The sequence below is a fragment of the Dichomitus squalens genome, assembly GCF_000275845.1.
Source record: "Dichomitus squalens LYAD-421 SS1 unplaced genomic scaffold DICSQscaffold_51, whole genome shotgun sequence".
NCBI lineage: Eukaryota > Fungi > Basidiomycota > Agaricomycetes > Polyporales > Polyporaceae > Dichomitus > Dichomitus squalens.
The window spans coordinates 92,001-107,279 of record NW_006766933.1 but is presented as its reverse complement, the minus strand read 5'-3'; the positions used below and the strand labels follow the sequence as shown (position 1 = coordinate 107,279).

Here is a 15,279-nt window from a genome sequence, read left to right as displayed (position 1 = left end):
TAACAAATCCATGTGGATGGCATGGGCCAACTAGGCGGTTGTGTGAGATGTACAAGTACAGTCTATTCATGTATTCTCTGTCGGTTCTCTACACAGCCCACAAGCATCTAATTCCCAACTGCCCGCTCGAGAGGTTCGGGCAGTAATTTGTTCAGCTCCCTGATAGCAATGTCCGTCTGCTCTTCCGTCGACGCATCCAGCGGTACCACCACGACGCCTTCCTCGCCTTCGGGACTCTCCAGCGTCTGCAGCTGGCTATCCAGCATCCCCGGCTTCATATAGTGCCCCTCCCTCTTCGATATCCTCTCCCGAATGACCTCTGGCTCGCCCTTGATGTACACAAAGTACGCAGGCAGACGGTGCGGCTCCGCAGGCGCGACGTGCTCAGGGAGCTGCAAGCCAGGCGGCGCACGCGTCCCGCGGAGGATGTCGCGGTAGTACCCGCGCAGCGCCGAGCACGTCGCGAGCACGCCCGGGCGGCCGGTGTACGACGGGTCCGCCTGCTGCTCGGCGACCATGTGCTCGGCGGTGGTGCGGATGAGGTCGAGCCACGGCTCGCGGTCGGCGTCGGTGAGCGGGACGCCCGAGGACATCTTCGCGATGTTCGCGGCGGGGTGGAGGGCGTCGCCCTCGATGTAGGGCAGGCCGAGGCGCGCTTGGATGGCGTTTGCGAGCGTGGTCTTGCCCGTGCCCGCTACGCCCTGTGCGCGCGAGGGTGAACGCGACGTTGTGGGGCGAGCGATGGGACAACGTACCATTACGATGATCAGGATGGGGTGCCTCTTGGGCTTGGGCGCGTCGGGCGCGCGTGGGGCGTGCTGCTCGCTGTGGTGCTCCTGCTCGTGCGGCATGTTCTAGGGGCCGTTCCCGGTCTGATGGGTGGGTGGTCGCTGCGTCGAAGAGGGTGAGTGGGCTCTGTAATGCTCGGTAGACCTTAGGCATTACGTCGGTCCCCAATATTTGAGCATCCGGGACATGTCCGAACGTCCCGGCTGCATCTAGTGGCGGCCCGCCGGCGCACCGGGTGGTGCAGTTAACGGAATCCGGGCCTTGCAGAAACGGGTTTTCCTTCTCCTTCCCTACAGTGCTTCGCAAAAAAGATTGCAGTGCGAAGCGCGCAAAATCCTGTTTGCCTCTGTTTGCTCACCCGGAGAAACGCCCGCAATGCCGGGAGCCTCTTTGCAGCATGGTCGATTTTTCAGCTACAAACCTACCGAATATATTTAGAAAGTTATATTGCGGAGGCAGAGAACATCTTCGTTTATTTTGGCAGTAGGAAAGCGGGCACAGACTCAAGCACGGCTTTGACGGACGGAGTCCTTGTGAGCGCCCGGTTCCCGAAACAGAAATCCTCGCCGTAGCCGACGGGGGACCAAACAGGGGCAAACCGGATTTGCGCGCTTCGCACTGCAATCTTTTTTGCAAAGCACTGTAATACGCCTCAACAAGGAACACTACGGTGGCATGGTCTGCACCAGTGTCCTCGGACTATACGGAAGATGGTAACGCATCTTTCTATTCGATGTGTACATAGTCTGATAGCATGTCTTTAGTGGTCCTGCTTCGCCTCAAGGTCGACGTTTCTGTAACTTGGCCTGGACGCGCCCGCCAAAGCCGTTACGCCAAAAGACAGGTGACCGTACGTAGTCACAAACCAGGCTAGCTTTGGAACAGAGTCAAGGTACCATACGTATGGCACGCTAATGCACAGCGAAGTTCGTCCACTCCCAAACCTCGTTAGCCTGCAACCATCGTCAAAGGGTCTGCATCATCTAGCGCCAGCTTTACTTACCCACAACATACAGCAGGCAGTTCTTTGCCCTCAGATGTTCCACCTCCAGAAGCACGTTTCCGTTTCCGCCATTGACGGCTGGTATGCAACGTAAGCTGCGCTACATAGACTCAGCACAGACCGACTTGTACTCGTGGCGTCGGCTAGGATGCGATCTGACGTCATGTATCTGTTCGCGAACTGACACGGAGTTCTTATGGGGTATGCTTGCAAGCTTGGGTGAGCCGTTCTGACCCTTCGAGTCTAAGCTATCCGAATATCGGACATTCTCAGGACGTTGAACGTCATTGACATCGCAGCGCATCAAGCGAGACGGACATGAGCGGGCGAGTCCGTCACACATCTGCACCAAACGGTCGCTATGCACCATGCTCCGCCGCAAACCTAAGCACAGCTACATCTCTCATCGTGATATTCGTGACGTGGTGCGGCTACAGATACAGGAGTTTACACGTTGCTATACCGATGTCCCACAGCCCTGAGAATCCGTGTCCCTAATACGTGCTCACAAATTGGCAGTCGCCGATAGGAGCTTAGCGAAGTTCGGGGTACCGAGACCAGTGACCTGCGCGGCAGCCATACGATCAGTCATCCATTCCGTTGGTTTACACCACTCTGTGAAGGACTCACCGGGTCCCAGCCAGCCTTGGCGGGGAAGCCATTGGTGTTGCAACCTGGGTTGCTTCCGGTGGTGACGTCGTTCAACGCCGCCGTCCCGGCGGCGGAGTAGAGGAAGGGGTTGAGGAAGCCGAGCGGGGCCTTGCCAGCGGCGGCACGGTTGTCGTTCAGGAGAGCGATGACGCTAGCGAAGATCGGGCTGGAGCACGACGTGCCGTCGACGGTCCCGAACTCGCCGCCGTCCGCGATCTCGACGTTCTCGCCCTGCGCGGAGACGTCGGGGAACGCGCGGCCGGTCTTGGTGAACTTGCCGGAGTTGGTGCTGCCGAGTGCGGTGAGGTAGGTCGAGACGGCGGAGGATTGGTAAGACGGCTGCGAGAAGATGGCGGAGAAGCCACCAGAGGAAAAGTCCGCCGCAGTCTCGGTGATGCCGGTCGTGGCGCCAACGGAAGTCAAGCTACCCGGATACGGTGTGAGCATCTTCCGACTCCTTTGCACTCATGGGTTTACTCACAAGGGGCATCCCGAGGGGAAGGTCGGTATGAACGTGGTGCAGCTTTGGCTCTGCGAGCCGGAGACACCCCCATCACCAGACGCGAAGAGGATGGACGTGCCGCGAGCTCCGAGCTGCATGTAAGCATTGCAGAGGTTGCTAGGGGAGCCTGTGAGCTAACTGAAGGAGGGATCGAGAAGCATATATGCTTTACTTTGCGACGCTAGATGTCAGGTCGGGCTCGTTGAAGCCGTAGCTGGTCGTGAGAACGGTAGGGGGGGTAGACTCGTTGAGGAGGAATTGGATGATGTCGAGGAAACCATTGATGCCATCCTGGTTGTTGTCGCCGACAGAGATGAAGTTGACTGGGACCTTTGATGCGACGCCGACGGTGTATTGGATATCAAGGTTCTATACATGGCCCAACGAGGATCAGCGATTGGCAGAACATCGATTTCAGTACGCCCGACTCACAGCTTCGATACCGGCGTCGCTTGCGCTTTGTGGGTTTTCACCGCCATCGAGGGTCTGGAGCGTGAATGTGGTTGTCGACGGGAGGTCAGTACGTAGGCGAGAGAGGAAGCTCTGAGGAACATGTGCATGAGTACTGATACAGGTCTTCCGAAAGCAGAGTAATCCGCACCTTAAGGTCAGCCTTCTGGGCGAATTGGTCGATGAAGCCGCTGACTCCCAAAACATTGGATGAGATCGCGTTGCTCGTGGTTGGGATGCCGTAGAGCGCTTGCAAGCAGGCCGGAGTAATAGTGGAACCGCACGATGAGGGAACGGCATCTGACGTTACGTTAACTGCAGGGGTCAGAATCGGGGTGTGGAATTGAGGGCCAGAGAATGGCTGCGCAAAGCTAGAAATCAGGCAAGGCATCGTGTCAGTCATTCATGATGACGTCGCATTCGGTGGCTACAGTAATTGGTATCGCTACTCACACGGTGGTGGGGTGTACAAAATCGAGCTTGTTCTTGAGATCAGTGGGGATGGAGTACGTGAGCGTGCGGATCGACTGCGTGCCAGTCTTGGAGTGCGTGAAGACCGAGAAGTTAGCGTCGAAGAGCTCGTTGGCCTTGCTGACTGGGATCGAGATGCTCAACCAGTCGCCGGCTGGAGAAGCCTTCGCGGCTTCGACGTCGTTCTCCTTCAGCCAAGAGGTGACCGCGTCTACAGTCTCCGATGTTGGGGCGACGAACTGCTCCACCTGTAAATCCGGTTGTCAGACAATGTCGGAGCGTTACTGCGGACGGTAGAACTGTACCTCTTCCTTGCTAAGGTGCTGTCCGTAGAGTGCGCTGCCGGGAGTACTGACGTCGTACAGCGCCTTCTCCAGACCCGCCATGTCGCTCGAAACGAGCGCGATGCGCAGATTCAGCATGGTGTCCGGAGAAGCAGGACCGGCCAACGAGAATGCGGCGGGGACCTGCTCGCGGGTCTCGTGCACCTGCAAGCTGCGGGCGACGGGCTTGCCGAGGGCAACTGCGGCGAAGCAGATCACAACGAGGGCCTTGGAGAACATGGCGACAGGAGACCGAGAGTCCAAGGACGACCGAGAGCTAGTATGCTCGTAAGGAAGTCATACTGAAGGACATCCACTTTTATAGCCATGTAGCGCGCCAAGGCGATGTCAGTGCACCTTCGATACTGGTCAGGCGGTCCGGGGACAGTGCAACGAACGCATGGAAGCAGGCGAGCAGAGAACCACAGAGCAGGCGTTCCCCACGCGGCGCCGTTGATTCTCGTGTGAGATTTGCCGGAAAGCTATCGGGACATCTGTCGGTGTTTCCTGTTGGGCAAGGTGACCCCGTTGAGGAGGACATGCTTCCAGCACAGTATGGACGAGTGCCGGTTATTGGTACCTCTTTCTCATCAGCAACGCACTGTGAGAGCTGCTGCATGCGGCATTGAGAAAGTAGGTTTGCGGCCAGTCATCTGCCTGTTAGAAGTTAGAAGATCTGCGCTTCCAATTGGACAAGATAGAAGTGAGCATATGTATGAACCGGATAAGAGGTATAAAAACAAACACAACTCACGAGTGGATCTCTGACGGAGCCTCGCGTGGGCCTAGCACGGGACCCAGGGGGAGGCCCTCTTATCGCGCGTACGTGCCATCGAAGAAGCCCGACCACGGGGATGTAAACTCGTAGTCTCGATCACGGAACTTTCGAGCGCGGACGTAGAGAAGCATCATCAATGTCATCTCTATCGAACTCTATGCAGCGTCGAAGTCTGTGGAGCGTATCGGAAGATGGTATCAGTACTGGCTGGGAAGATGGCTGCCGCACCGTCTATTGAACTTCGCGCGTGAACCGCTATCATCGTGAGAGCGATCCGGAAGAGATGCAAGCCGCAGTCGACCGTAGGGTAGATCGTCGAACTCGGCGAGAGTCGACACCATGCGCTCTTACTTTCGGTCGGCAGCAACGCCGGCCATCACCGATTCGTCCGTTTCAGGCAACCCTTGAAGCATGCGAACTTCACTGCGTCACCTATTCCCAATATTGGCAAGTAAACTGGCTTCGGGAAGGCTCAATGTAGACGATCCACATCAACAACCTGGGAAATAGAGCTGAGGGACACATGGACATGTTGTAATACAACGCCTCATGGCACCGTAAAAGAACTCAGCAACCGTCTTACATTCTGACAAGCTGTTGAGGGACGTATGCATGATGCATGTGGCATCATACGATACGATAACATTCCGTTTGTCAGGTGGGTCCTCCGGCGCGCTGCACTATGGGAGCTCGTAACTATCGTTGTCGAAAGAGGAGACAGTAGCCCCAAGCTAACGGCAGTCGATCCAGCCGGGCATCACACACCGACGAACTGCATAAGCAGTGACTCGACCACCAGGTTCGCATGCTTCTGCCTATTGAAATATTGATCCCGCGACTGGTACCGGTACCAAACGACTCATCCAGGGAAGTCATCGAACAAAACACCTTGTGCTAGGCTAGACATGTCGACATGAAGACTTCGGAGCCCCCTTATCATCCAGAACATATCAAAGCGGGCAGAACCGATTGCCCATCGATATGTTCGCGAAGTATGGTCCCCTATGGTTCGTGACGCTCGCATCCAAGATATTGTTACTATCCGCACATTGATCATTCTCCTGACCCGGACAGAAAGTCGCAGTGGCATTGTTGCCGGTCGGGTCCACTGCTGAGATATGAACCTCGTTGCTCGGGTGTTGGAATCCCAAGAACTGTGGAGGGACACGGGGGACAGGATCATTTTGGTTCGTGACGTGAGTGAAGGAAGAGCCGAGCTGGGAGCGTGGACGCGAAAATCAGCAAGCCATGCGCCGCGGAATTCACGTCACATGAGTACCCACCGTGGAATCCACAAGATCTGCCCACGCTTGGTTTCCGACTCGCGGCAAGCCGAAAACCGTGGTGGTGATGGCGATACTCGGATCGAGCTTCATCTTCAGCATCACCCCGTCGATGCTCGCAATTGCTGCACCGAGACTATGCCCGATCACCTGCAACTGCTTCGACCCCGTGGAGTCCAGTGCAGACTGCACGGTGGAGAGGACGAGGTCGGCGGTCCTCCCCTGCGTGGCCGCGAATCCGTCATGCAGCTTCACATCATCTGTGCAATATGCGCAAGAGAACCGGCGATCAGCACATTACGGAAGACAGCGTGAGGGAAGGTAGATAGAACAGGCCGCTCCATGTGTACGTACCACCTGCGCCGGGCAAGAGGGTCGTGTTCGCGCCCACCTGGACGATTTCAAGATCGTTCAGGTCGGACAAGAAATTCTTCGGCTCAGTCCCCTGATGAGCGACTACCACCGTGTCCTTGTCCTGATCGTACGCAACGAAGAAGTTGGGTATCTTCTCGTCGTCTCCACCTGCGACGAGGACCTTGACATTGGAGCCCAGCGCGTCGCATGGCTCCCCGCAAGACCAGGTTTCCACGACGGGCGACGAGCAATATACCGCGCGGGCGAAGAGCGCCGGACGCACGAGTTGCGACGTGATGTCCTCTTCCGAGACAGGGATCGGGGTCGAATCGCCTGTCCCAGCGTTCATCCCGGAGAAGGGCTCTGGCGTGGGGATGGGAGTGGGCGCCGCGGACGCCAATTGCACGGCCGCAAGTAGGAGACCGACAGCTAAAGCGCGCATTCTTTCGACGAGATTTGGATGCACCCGTTGGGAGACACGCGGCCCGGAAGCAATAGGTGGCTTGTCTTCGACACGTCGATCTTTTCAGCAGATGCTCGTCTTCGAAATTGATAGTGTAGCCCGCCTGGGGTAGTAGAAGCAGCAAGGAGCCAACCAGGGCCAATAACGAGGGAAATAAGAAAAAAGAACGGCGGCACGGCCTGCCCGCGTCGTGGTCGTCAGCGGTCGTGGTGGACTCGGAGGATCGAAGGTAGTCCTCCCTCCGAAGGGCTCTGTTTAAGAGTGCACGTCATGCCTAGCAACATGATCAGAGCATCAATAGTGAAAATGAGGGCTCGACGCTTAAGCAATGTGCCAAGATACTACCAGGTGGACGGATTTACGGCCGTTGATATGTTGATCTGAGGCCGAGGAGGCTGTATGCACTTGAGTAAGGTCAGTAGAGAGGCGCACCGCCTTTGGCCGCGTGGCGATCAGTCGGCGCTGTACATAGTCTAACCGGGTAGCCCGGCCCGATTCAATAACAGAATACATATGTACATGTACCAGTCTCATCGTTATGTAGCGCCCGCGAGGGCCGTCTGATCATGCAGACACCGGAGATCTACATATATATAGCAGAGATGGGGAGTGACGCGTCGATAGATTGACCTCCGACCTGTTGAAATCTAAGACAGGGGTACATGAATCACCCGAACATGTCTAACAGGACGTACCATCCGTGTTTAATGATCCTTTGTGTCCGGACTGTCCAATAACGTGCAGTCAAGTCCAGGCTATGGGTCGAGTACAGAACCCAGACCCACGCTTCCATCCGTTCTACCAACCCCATCTGCCGCACGTCCAGTAGCTCGACCTTCCATAATTTCTGCTCTCTCATCCCTCAGCCACTAGCGGCCCGCATGACCATCTCTCGCCAACTCGGGACCTGAGCCACAACGGCGCCCCTGGCGATCCCTTCCCCGCGAATGGGAATTCCCTGACCCTGCCCTACATAAGGAGCGCCCCGAACGCTAAACGACCCATAACCAGCAGCCCCGTACCCGTCAGAGTAGCTCCCACTCCGCACGTGCGGGACGCTGCCAAATCGTCTGATTTCCCCGCCGTACGGGTTCGGGAGCTTGACGTCCTCGTACAGCGGATCGTTCGGACTGCGGCTCATGCGCGCGCCCGCGCTGTAGGGGCGCCAGAGCAGGTCGTCGCTCGGAGCTCGTATGTGCGCCGTAGGCGGGGCGCTGAGCGAGTTGGCTGGGACGATGCCAAACTGCGGGTTGTACTGGGGTTGCGTGCTGGGGTGTGTGTCGAGGAGATGGACGCTAGGCACCAAGGAGTGCACCGAGGCGTTGCTTGGAGTTAAGGCAGCGGGCGTCCCTAGAGGAGTACCTGGGTAACTGACGTTCGAGGCCTTCGAATCCCTCATCGGAGGCATGAACGGATTGGTGAATGCGGGGTAAGGTTCTGCGCCCGGCTGGAGTTGAGAAGGGACACCAACGAGGCTTCCATTGGAAGAGTAGGAAGCGTACGGCGAGAGGTAACTGCCGTACGTCCGGCTAAACGGCGTATACGAGCTTCCGGAGCTGGAGTGCGTGGGTGCGCTGCTCATGCTGAAGCCAGAATGGAAAGACTCGGGGCTGGCGTTGCGCGAGGGCGAATCCATGAATGGATTCGCGCCGAGCAGAAGCGGCCCTCGCGGAGCGCGCGCGTTGCCTTCTTCCATCTGTCGGGGCGTCACCGACGCAGCAGCGGACGGGCGCCGTCCGAAGGTCCCTGCGCTCGAGGGTGATGTTGCAATGCGACGAGGGGTACTCAAGGAGCCATGTCGGGAATGCACCGACGGCGCCGGAGAGAAGGAGATTAGGTCCGTGGGACGAGGGTGGGCTGGGCTTCCCATGGCGCCGTAAGAGCCTCCACGGCGCACCTGTTGTTCTCGGTGTGCTCGGATGAAGGTGTCCTCTGGGACCGGCGCAGCATCGGCGTTAGCGACGAACAATCTCTTGGGCATGGTCCGCGCAGTAGCGGAAGCCTGGGAGTGGACCGAGGGAGAGCGGCTCGGGGGACGGCCAGTCGGAGGACTGTACGGCCGGATCTGAGGCTGCCTGAGCAGGCCCGTCGCGGAGGTGACGGAAGACATGGAAGGCGAGCCACTGGGAATGCGGCTGAGCGTTGAGCTGCTGATAAGCTCATTGGGAGTAACGAGAGGGAATGGACGAGGAATGCGCGACATTATGCAGAGATATATCGTATATATAACAACTTGTGTTCCTCGTTAGCAAGCGCTAAATCAGGATCGGTTCGGAACTCACGAATTCCACAGATAGCCCACGCAACACAGAATATCACAATGTGGACGAGGTTGCACGTCGTTCGGGTATCTGCGAGCGTTGTGTAGGTGTGAACAGATGTCGGACTACTCTTCTGTGTATTGTTGCGTACCAAATGGTGCACATGAGTAGCCAGAGCCGTAGAATGTATAAAGTACAGCAGGGGCTGTAGCACACGAGGATAAGCTTCTTTTAGCGCCGATACAACATAGGACTTACTGGCGTGCATCCCAAGCAGAGACAACACTCGAAGAAGCTCCTTCCACATCTTGAATACAACAACGGCCCTATACGATTTTATATAATCGAACATGGAGGTCGCTTGCGAAGCACTTACATGAGATAGAGCAAAAGAGAAGAGAAGAAATTGACACCGATCATGGCGAGGATAATAGCACCTATGCTGGTTTCAGGGGGGCGACGATTGCACAGAAGAACGAACACTCACGTTGCGTGACAGTAGCATGGCTCCACTCTTTAGATAGATAAAAGGACAAAAGACCTGCCCAGACCAACCCAAGGATGGCTAGGAAGACTACCGAAGTATATACATCAGTATCTCAGCACCAACGAAAAGAGGTGGTGAATACACACTGAAGACCACCCTCCGGATATACCTGAATACTGTCCATGCCTCCATCTCTTAACAAACGAGTGGGCGAAATGAGTGACAATAGGATACAACAACGAAGAAAGGACCAGAAAGAAAAGGCCCGCCAGGGTGCTGAGAGAGTCGAACGAACCGGGGGCGACTGACTCAGTCAATGCCCTGTGGAGAATGAGTGCCGGCCCTTCATCCGGACGCACTAAGGGGCTATTTGAGGGAACGGGAGGCAGGAAGCTGTCAGATTAGATCATTTCCGTGTGACGTGAGGACGGTTGTAACTGGTTCTCTGCCCACTGCCCCCGCGGCAGGAGGCATGAGCGTTGACAGTATTTTTACGGGCGCGACACATCCATCTCGCGGTGTGCGCGTAATATCGCTCATTATGCCGGCGGACTTCGATACCACAGCAGCTCGATGGACACTCGTTGTAGATAGCGCATGCGGGAGCGGACGCACCGGGTCCGGATGGTCGACAGGCGCTGGGAATGCGGTGATCGCGGAAGGTCACATACTGAAGACTCTCCGTCTCACGGCTGGCATGGCGACATTGCGGGATAGAACCTTGAGTGACGGCGCGTCCTCTGCACAGTCGAAACCGTACGCCGTGGACAGAAATGGAGCGACTACGATCGAATGAGCCTCTGCTGAACGTGATTTTCCCTGCAAGTACCACTCACAGCTTTGCCGCTAGCACAGCCCAAACCCGTTGCGAAGTTCTAGCCAGCGATTCGCCGAACGTACCCACCGATAAGCCAGTGACGTAGTTTCATCGTTCTGGAAGAGCACTGCTAGGTTTGTAGGCATGGTTAGCTTCCCCCCCCCTGCTCGTCCGTGACAAAGTTGGCACTATGTCTGATATCTGGGGTTCCATGTGTGGTGCAGGATCTGGCATGCTGACAGTCTCTCCAAGAGCCACAGCACTTACCTCAAAGCCTCAAAGGACAGTTTGAGCTGACAAAGTTGGGTCACTGACGACAAGTTCAGGGCACTTGAAGGCTACCGCAGCCCGCAGAAGTAGACCTGAACTATGGTCTGTCCGGAGCTCTGCCGAAATTGGCATATGCCACCACGGTCTACTCTCCGCCCTAAGGGATGCTTGACTTGGCTTCACTTGAACTACGAAGTTCTGTATTCGCTGCACTCTGGCCCATGATAAATACTTGATATCAGCGGTAGGCTGCAAGCGAAGACTCGGCACAACCCAAGACACAGCAAAAAGGACTGTTATGCGGGACCGTAGCGTCACCACGTCGAGGTCTCTTCATCCCAGGCCAAGGTGGCTGTTGCATGCCCGGCCTGAAGAAAAGCGAGTAGGCGTGATACACAGAACTGTCTAAGATGGTGCAAGAAGCATAAGGACTCACCTCAGGCCTTACGCGTACGGCTGCTTGTCTATACAGAACGAAATGAAGTTCGTCAGATGCAGACGAAATCGTATGCCGCTCGGCCATGCCATGAGATGCCGCGATGCCGATGGTGCCGTATGCCAAGACTTCTGTCATGGGCGCTATATGAACCGCCCTGAGCTCGGGGTCGGCGTTCAGCGCATTGCTCAGTCCTCTGTCCTCACCTCCTTCGTCCTCTTGACTTGTTGCAGATTACAATAGCTTGTTCTGTTTGACATATATGGTCCCGACCCCTGTCAATCATGTGGCGAACAAGTATCCACGTCTAACCTACTCGTTGTTCACTCTCGCCACCCACGGCCTCAGCAAGCTCGTTGGCTACTCGTGGCAGGATGCTGCAGACTACACACATTCCTTCGCAAAAAGGGAACCCAAAGCGGAGAGGGACAACAAGACTAAATTTATTGTCTTCGCCTGTCTTATCCCTATCCTTGTCCTGCTCTCTGGGCTATTCGCTGGTCTGACGCTTGGCTACATGAGTTTGGACGAGACACAGCTGCACGTCTTGAGCATCAGTGGCACACCGTACGTCACCTTCTTGGCTCTCACATTTTTGACCGCTCACCTCTTGTCTCTTCTAGCAAGCAGAGAAGATACGCCCAGAAGATCCTGCCCATTCGTAAGAATGGCCATCTCCTCCTCATCACCCTTCTCTTGGCCAACATGGTCGTCAACGAGGCTCTCCCCGTGATCTCCGAGCCAGTCCTAGGTGGCGGCATTCAGAGTGTTGTTGCCAGTACTGCCTTGATTGTTATGTGAGTGTTGTCTTCGTTTCCATGCGCACCTTTCGGCTCGCCGAAACCGCCGCGCTATCTTTAAGACAATCTTCGCCGGAGTGGGCTTGGCGTGGTCTTGGCTACCGTGCGCGTCGAGTCGAGCTTATAGTCAAGTGCGAACAGTATGTACAAAGTGATCCCAAGGGGTATGGAGGCCAGGCCCGCCGGTCTCGTAGACTTTCGTCCGCGTCCTTCTACATTCCGCAGTACCTGTAGTTGTCTATTGGTATCGCGGGCTCGTCAGTTGACGCGAGGGGAGACTATGCGTCAGACCTATGCCCCCCTGCGTAGGGACCAGCATGTCTAGTGAGCAGAACAGGCGGGACAGGGTAGGAGACAGGTTAAGATAAGGTTGGGATGACTGAACGACAATGTTGGTTCTCAAGACTTCGGTTTATCCTTGCATCCCAGCGTCCTGTCATTTTTTTCTTGCACCTGGTCCCCGGACGATATGCAACGGAATTATCAGCGTATCAGTGCTGATTTGGCCTAGCTACCGTCTCATTACCTTTCATTCCGTGCAAGCTGTTGGATACATCTTGTTGACGACGCATTTTCAGCTTCTCGGAGATCATTCCTCAGTCACTCTGCACGAGATATGGCTTGGCTATCGGCGCGCAGATGGCATGGTTCGTTCGGATGCTCATTTTCGCCATCGTGAGTGCCGTCAGTACTGTAGTCTCCATTCAATGCTTACAATTTATCAGGGAATTGTGTCATGGCCCGTTGCCAAGCTCATGGAGATAGTCTTAGGACCTCATCACGGCATCATGTACCGCCGAGCTGGTAAGCCGTCTGTCGTGTCACGGCGAGCTCAGATATTGACGTAATTGCGTCGGCTCATAGAACTGAAGGAACTTATCGCCTTGCACTCCGCGACCGGTGAACTCGGTGGAGATCTACAATCCGACACGGTCAACATCATCGGAGCGACCCTTGACCTTCAAGAGAAAGTCGTTAGGGAGAGCATGACTCCGCTGGACAAGGTCTTCATGCTCAGCATTGACGCCAAGCTAGACTTCGACACCATGAAGCGCATTGGTGACACCGGCCACTCCCGGGTGCCCATCTATGAAGAAGTGGAGGTACCCGTTGTAAGCCCCAACGCTCCTGCCGTAAGCAGGCATCCGAGCATCTCCGGCACTGTAACTCCCAAGGTCCCTGTTGCCGAGGATGCACCCCTCCCAGACCGCGTGCAGAAGGTCAAGAAGCTCGTCGGCGTGCTGCTCGTGAAGCAATTGCTACTTCTGGACCCCAAGGATGCCATTCCTCTGAGGAACATTCCGCTCAACCCACTCCCCTGCGTGCCGTTCAACGAGCCGCTGCTCACTATTCTCGACAAGTTCCAGGAGGGCCGGAGCCACATGGCCATCGTCAGCCGGTTCAGCGTGGAGAAGGCGAAGAGCGTGCAAAAGGAGGTGAAGAAGGGCCTGACGCAGCGTCTCAAGGACCGTGTTGGCATGGGCGACTCGTCCAGCTCCGAGTCGGGCTCCGATGAAAGCGGTGACGAGGCTGGGACCACGAGCACGAGCGACCACGATGCAACCCTCCGGGGCGACGGACTAGAGGGCGTGAAGAAGAAGCGCAAGTGGGGCCGCAAGGGCCGCAAGAAGCGTAAAGCGTCTGCGGACAACGTCGAAGGTAGGACGGACGACGTCGAGCTCGGTGACGTCCAGAAGGAGACGCAGCCGCAGAGCATCGTCCAGACCGGATTGGCGAAGGCGCTCAGCGTCGGTCGCGAGCAACGCCTTCCGGACGACGCTGTCCTGGCGAAGGAGCAAGCTGATGACGTAGGTACCGCTTTCATACTCTCACTGAGCAATGATGACACTGTCCGGCCCCGCAGTTCATCGCGAGCATGGACCCTTATGTGATGCCGCTCGGTATCATCACCCTGGAAGATATCGTTGAGGAGATGATAGGGGAGGAGATCTACGACGAATTCGACCCGGAGAGCCGTGCGCGCGTTGCCCCGCACATCTCACCCGACATCGCCAAGCGCTTCCTCTCCCGCCGCCGGGGACGCAGCAGGGACCCCAAGCCTGGATTTTCGCCCGCATCTGCGCCTTCCGGCGTGCGGACCACGCCGTCGTCGCCGTACTTACACCCGCAGTCGGTCGCGAGTTCCCCAGGCACCTTGCTCGTCTCGTTCGAAGGCGGGTCGAGTACAGGCACGGGCACGGGGAAGAAGCGGGGCGGGTTGACGAGCAAGCTGCTTGGGCCGGTGAAGCGGGCGAATACGATCGACGCGCCTCCGAGTGCGTCGAAGCCGAGCGAAACGGAGCCTGGGGAGAAGAAAGACGCGCCTGACATAGGCGGCGGCGAGAACATCGAGACCGTTGAGTCCAGCGAGTCTGGCGGACTCCGCCGGACTCCGGGGATCACATGATCTGGCCAAGCAAGGCACTGCTGATTGCCACTAGATCCCCTTGGCGCCTATTGCGAATTTCTTGTGCCAGCGCAAAGGTCGGCTTCACGGTGCGTGTACTAGGTCTCGACTGAAGCTATCCTCCGAATGCAAGTCGAGAGCATAGAACTGAGCGAGAGAAATCTCAATAATATAGGAGAATACACCCCAGAATGCGAAGACGTTGTAATACTTGTATACACAGAAGCTGCACCCCGGCTTTCCAGTACTTATGGTCATGTCATATCGTTTACGGAAAATATGAGACTTGTGCGCTCCTCATGGCATGAACCCTGCCACTGGCGGATGTAAGTCGGCTCGAAGAAACGGCTTCCGTCATCCTCAATTGGTAGTAGGTTATTGTACATTATATATGTTTAGTGCAATCCGCGAGCCCTCATCCAGTCTACATCACAAAACAATATGCAAGCCCAATTCAGTTGTTACTTGAGACTGTGTTTCCGACACAATTTGACATACTCCTTCATATGTACCTCCCTCTGACTCTAAGTACACTAACTGGCCTTGCTTTACTGCGTAAACCTGCTCAGCTGCCTTGGAGACAAAGGACTGGTCATGGGACACAACGTGCGCTGTGCCGTTGTGTTTCTTCAACGCCTCCATTCTCGAAAGTGCCTCTGTCGACAGGTACTCGAGGTAGTTTGTCAGCTCATCTAAAACAAGGAGGTGGGGAGATGATCCGAATGTCACCAAAG

General features: G+C 56.2%; 5 protein-coding genes across 5 annotated transcripts; 1 reads left to right on the top strand and 4 right to left on the bottom strand.

Annotated features, from left to right (window-relative positions):
• Positions 1 to 18: 18 nt before the first annotated feature.
• DICSQDRAFT_111425 (carbohydrate kinase) lies at positions 19 to 914 on the bottom strand. The gene is made up of 2 exons (XM_007369549.1): positions 756 to 914; positions 19 to 701 (listed from the first exon to the last, which is right to left on the bottom strand). Exons 1-2 carry the CDS (start codon positions 849 to 851, stop codon positions 108 to 110), a joined length of 690 nt encoding a protein of 229 aa, XP_007369611.1. The 5' UTR covers positions 852 to 914; the 3' UTR covers positions 19 to 107.
• Positions 915 to 2,297: 1,383 nt separating this feature from the next.
• On the bottom strand, positions 2,298 to 5,237 carry DICSQDRAFT_157239 (family S53 protease-like protein; the record flags this gene model as incomplete). The annotated part of the gene is made up of 9 exons (XM_007369548.1): positions 4,944 to 5,237; positions 4,172 to 4,865; positions 3,849 to 4,114; positions 3,547 to 3,766; positions 3,378 to 3,488; positions 3,118 to 3,314; positions 2,925 to 3,062; positions 2,423 to 2,867; positions 2,298 to 2,357 (listed from the first exon to the last, which is right to left on the bottom strand). The coding sequence occupies exons 2-9, from the start codon at positions 4,427 to 4,429 to the stop codon at positions 2,298 to 2,300; spliced, it is 1,695 nt and encodes a 564-aa protein (XP_007369610.1). The 5' UTR covers positions 4,430 to 4,865; positions 4,944 to 5,237.
• A 421-nt stretch (positions 5,238 to 5,658) lies between these two features.
• On the bottom strand, positions 5,659 to 7,274 carry DICSQDRAFT_91932 (alpha/beta-hydrolase). The gene is made up of 3 exons (XM_007369547.1): positions 6,605 to 7,274; positions 6,251 to 6,510; positions 5,659 to 6,184 (listed from the first exon to the last, which is right to left on the bottom strand). Exons 1-3 carry the CDS (start codon positions 7,044 to 7,046, stop codon positions 5,918 to 5,920), a joined length of 969 nt encoding a protein of 322 aa, XP_007369609.1. The 5' UTR covers positions 7,047 to 7,274; the 3' UTR covers positions 5,659 to 5,917.
• A 655-nt stretch (positions 7,275 to 7,929) lies between these two features.
• Positions 7,930 to 9,177, bottom strand: DICSQDRAFT_129366 (uncharacterized protein; the record flags this gene model as incomplete). The annotated part of the gene is made up of 1 exon (XM_007369546.1): positions 7,930 to 9,177. The coding sequence occupies one exon, from the start codon at positions 9,175 to 9,177 to the stop codon at positions 7,930 to 7,932; it is 1,248 nt and encodes a 415-aa protein (XP_007369608.1).
• Positions 9,178 to 11,544: 2,367 nt separating this feature from the next.
• DICSQDRAFT_111418 (uncharacterized protein) lies at positions 11,545 to 14,860 on the top strand. The gene is made up of 6 exons (XM_007369545.1): positions 11,545 to 11,905; positions 11,962 to 12,135; positions 12,717 to 12,813; positions 12,864 to 12,942; positions 13,003 to 13,946; positions 14,003 to 14,860. The coding sequence occupies exons 1-6, from the start codon at positions 11,601 to 11,603 to the stop codon at positions 14,543 to 14,545; spliced, it is 2,142 nt and encodes a 713-aa protein (XP_007369607.1). The 5' UTR covers positions 11,545 to 11,600; the 3' UTR covers positions 14,546 to 14,860.
• Positions 14,861 to 15,279: the final 419 nt, after the last annotated feature.

Coding starts and splice junctions, on each gene's coding strand:
- DICSQDRAFT_111425 (XM_007369549.1), bottom strand. CDS start 851: ATGCCGCACGAGCAGGAGCACCACAGCGAGCAGCACGCCCCACGCGCG. Junction 702..755: donor CCATCCTGATCATCGTAATG/GTACGTTGTCCC, acceptor TCGCGCGCACAG/GGCGTAGCGGGCACGGGCAA.
- DICSQDRAFT_91932 (XM_007369547.1), bottom strand. CDS start 7,046: ATGCGCGCTTTAGCTGTCGGTCTCCTACTTGCGGCCGTGCAATTGGCG. Junction 6,511..6,604: donor CCTCTTGCCCGGCGCAGGTG/GTACGTACACAT, acceptor CATATTGCACAG/ATGATGTGAAGCTGCATGAC. Junction 6,185..6,250: donor CAGATCTTGTGGATTCCACG/GTGGGTACTCAT, acceptor CCACGCTCCCAG/CTCGGCTCTTCCTTCACTCA.
- DICSQDRAFT_111418 (XM_007369545.1), top strand. CDS start 11,601: ATGGTCCCGACCCCTGTCAATCATGTGGCGAACAAGTATCCACGTCTA. Junction 11,906..11,961: donor TTGAGCATCAGTGGCACACC/GTACGTCACCTT, acceptor TGTCTCTTCTAG/CAAGCAGAGAAGATACGCCC. Junction 12,136..12,716: donor AGTACTGCCTTGATTGTTAT/GTGAGTGTTGTC, acceptor ACGCATTTTCAG/CTTCTCGGAGATCATTCCTC.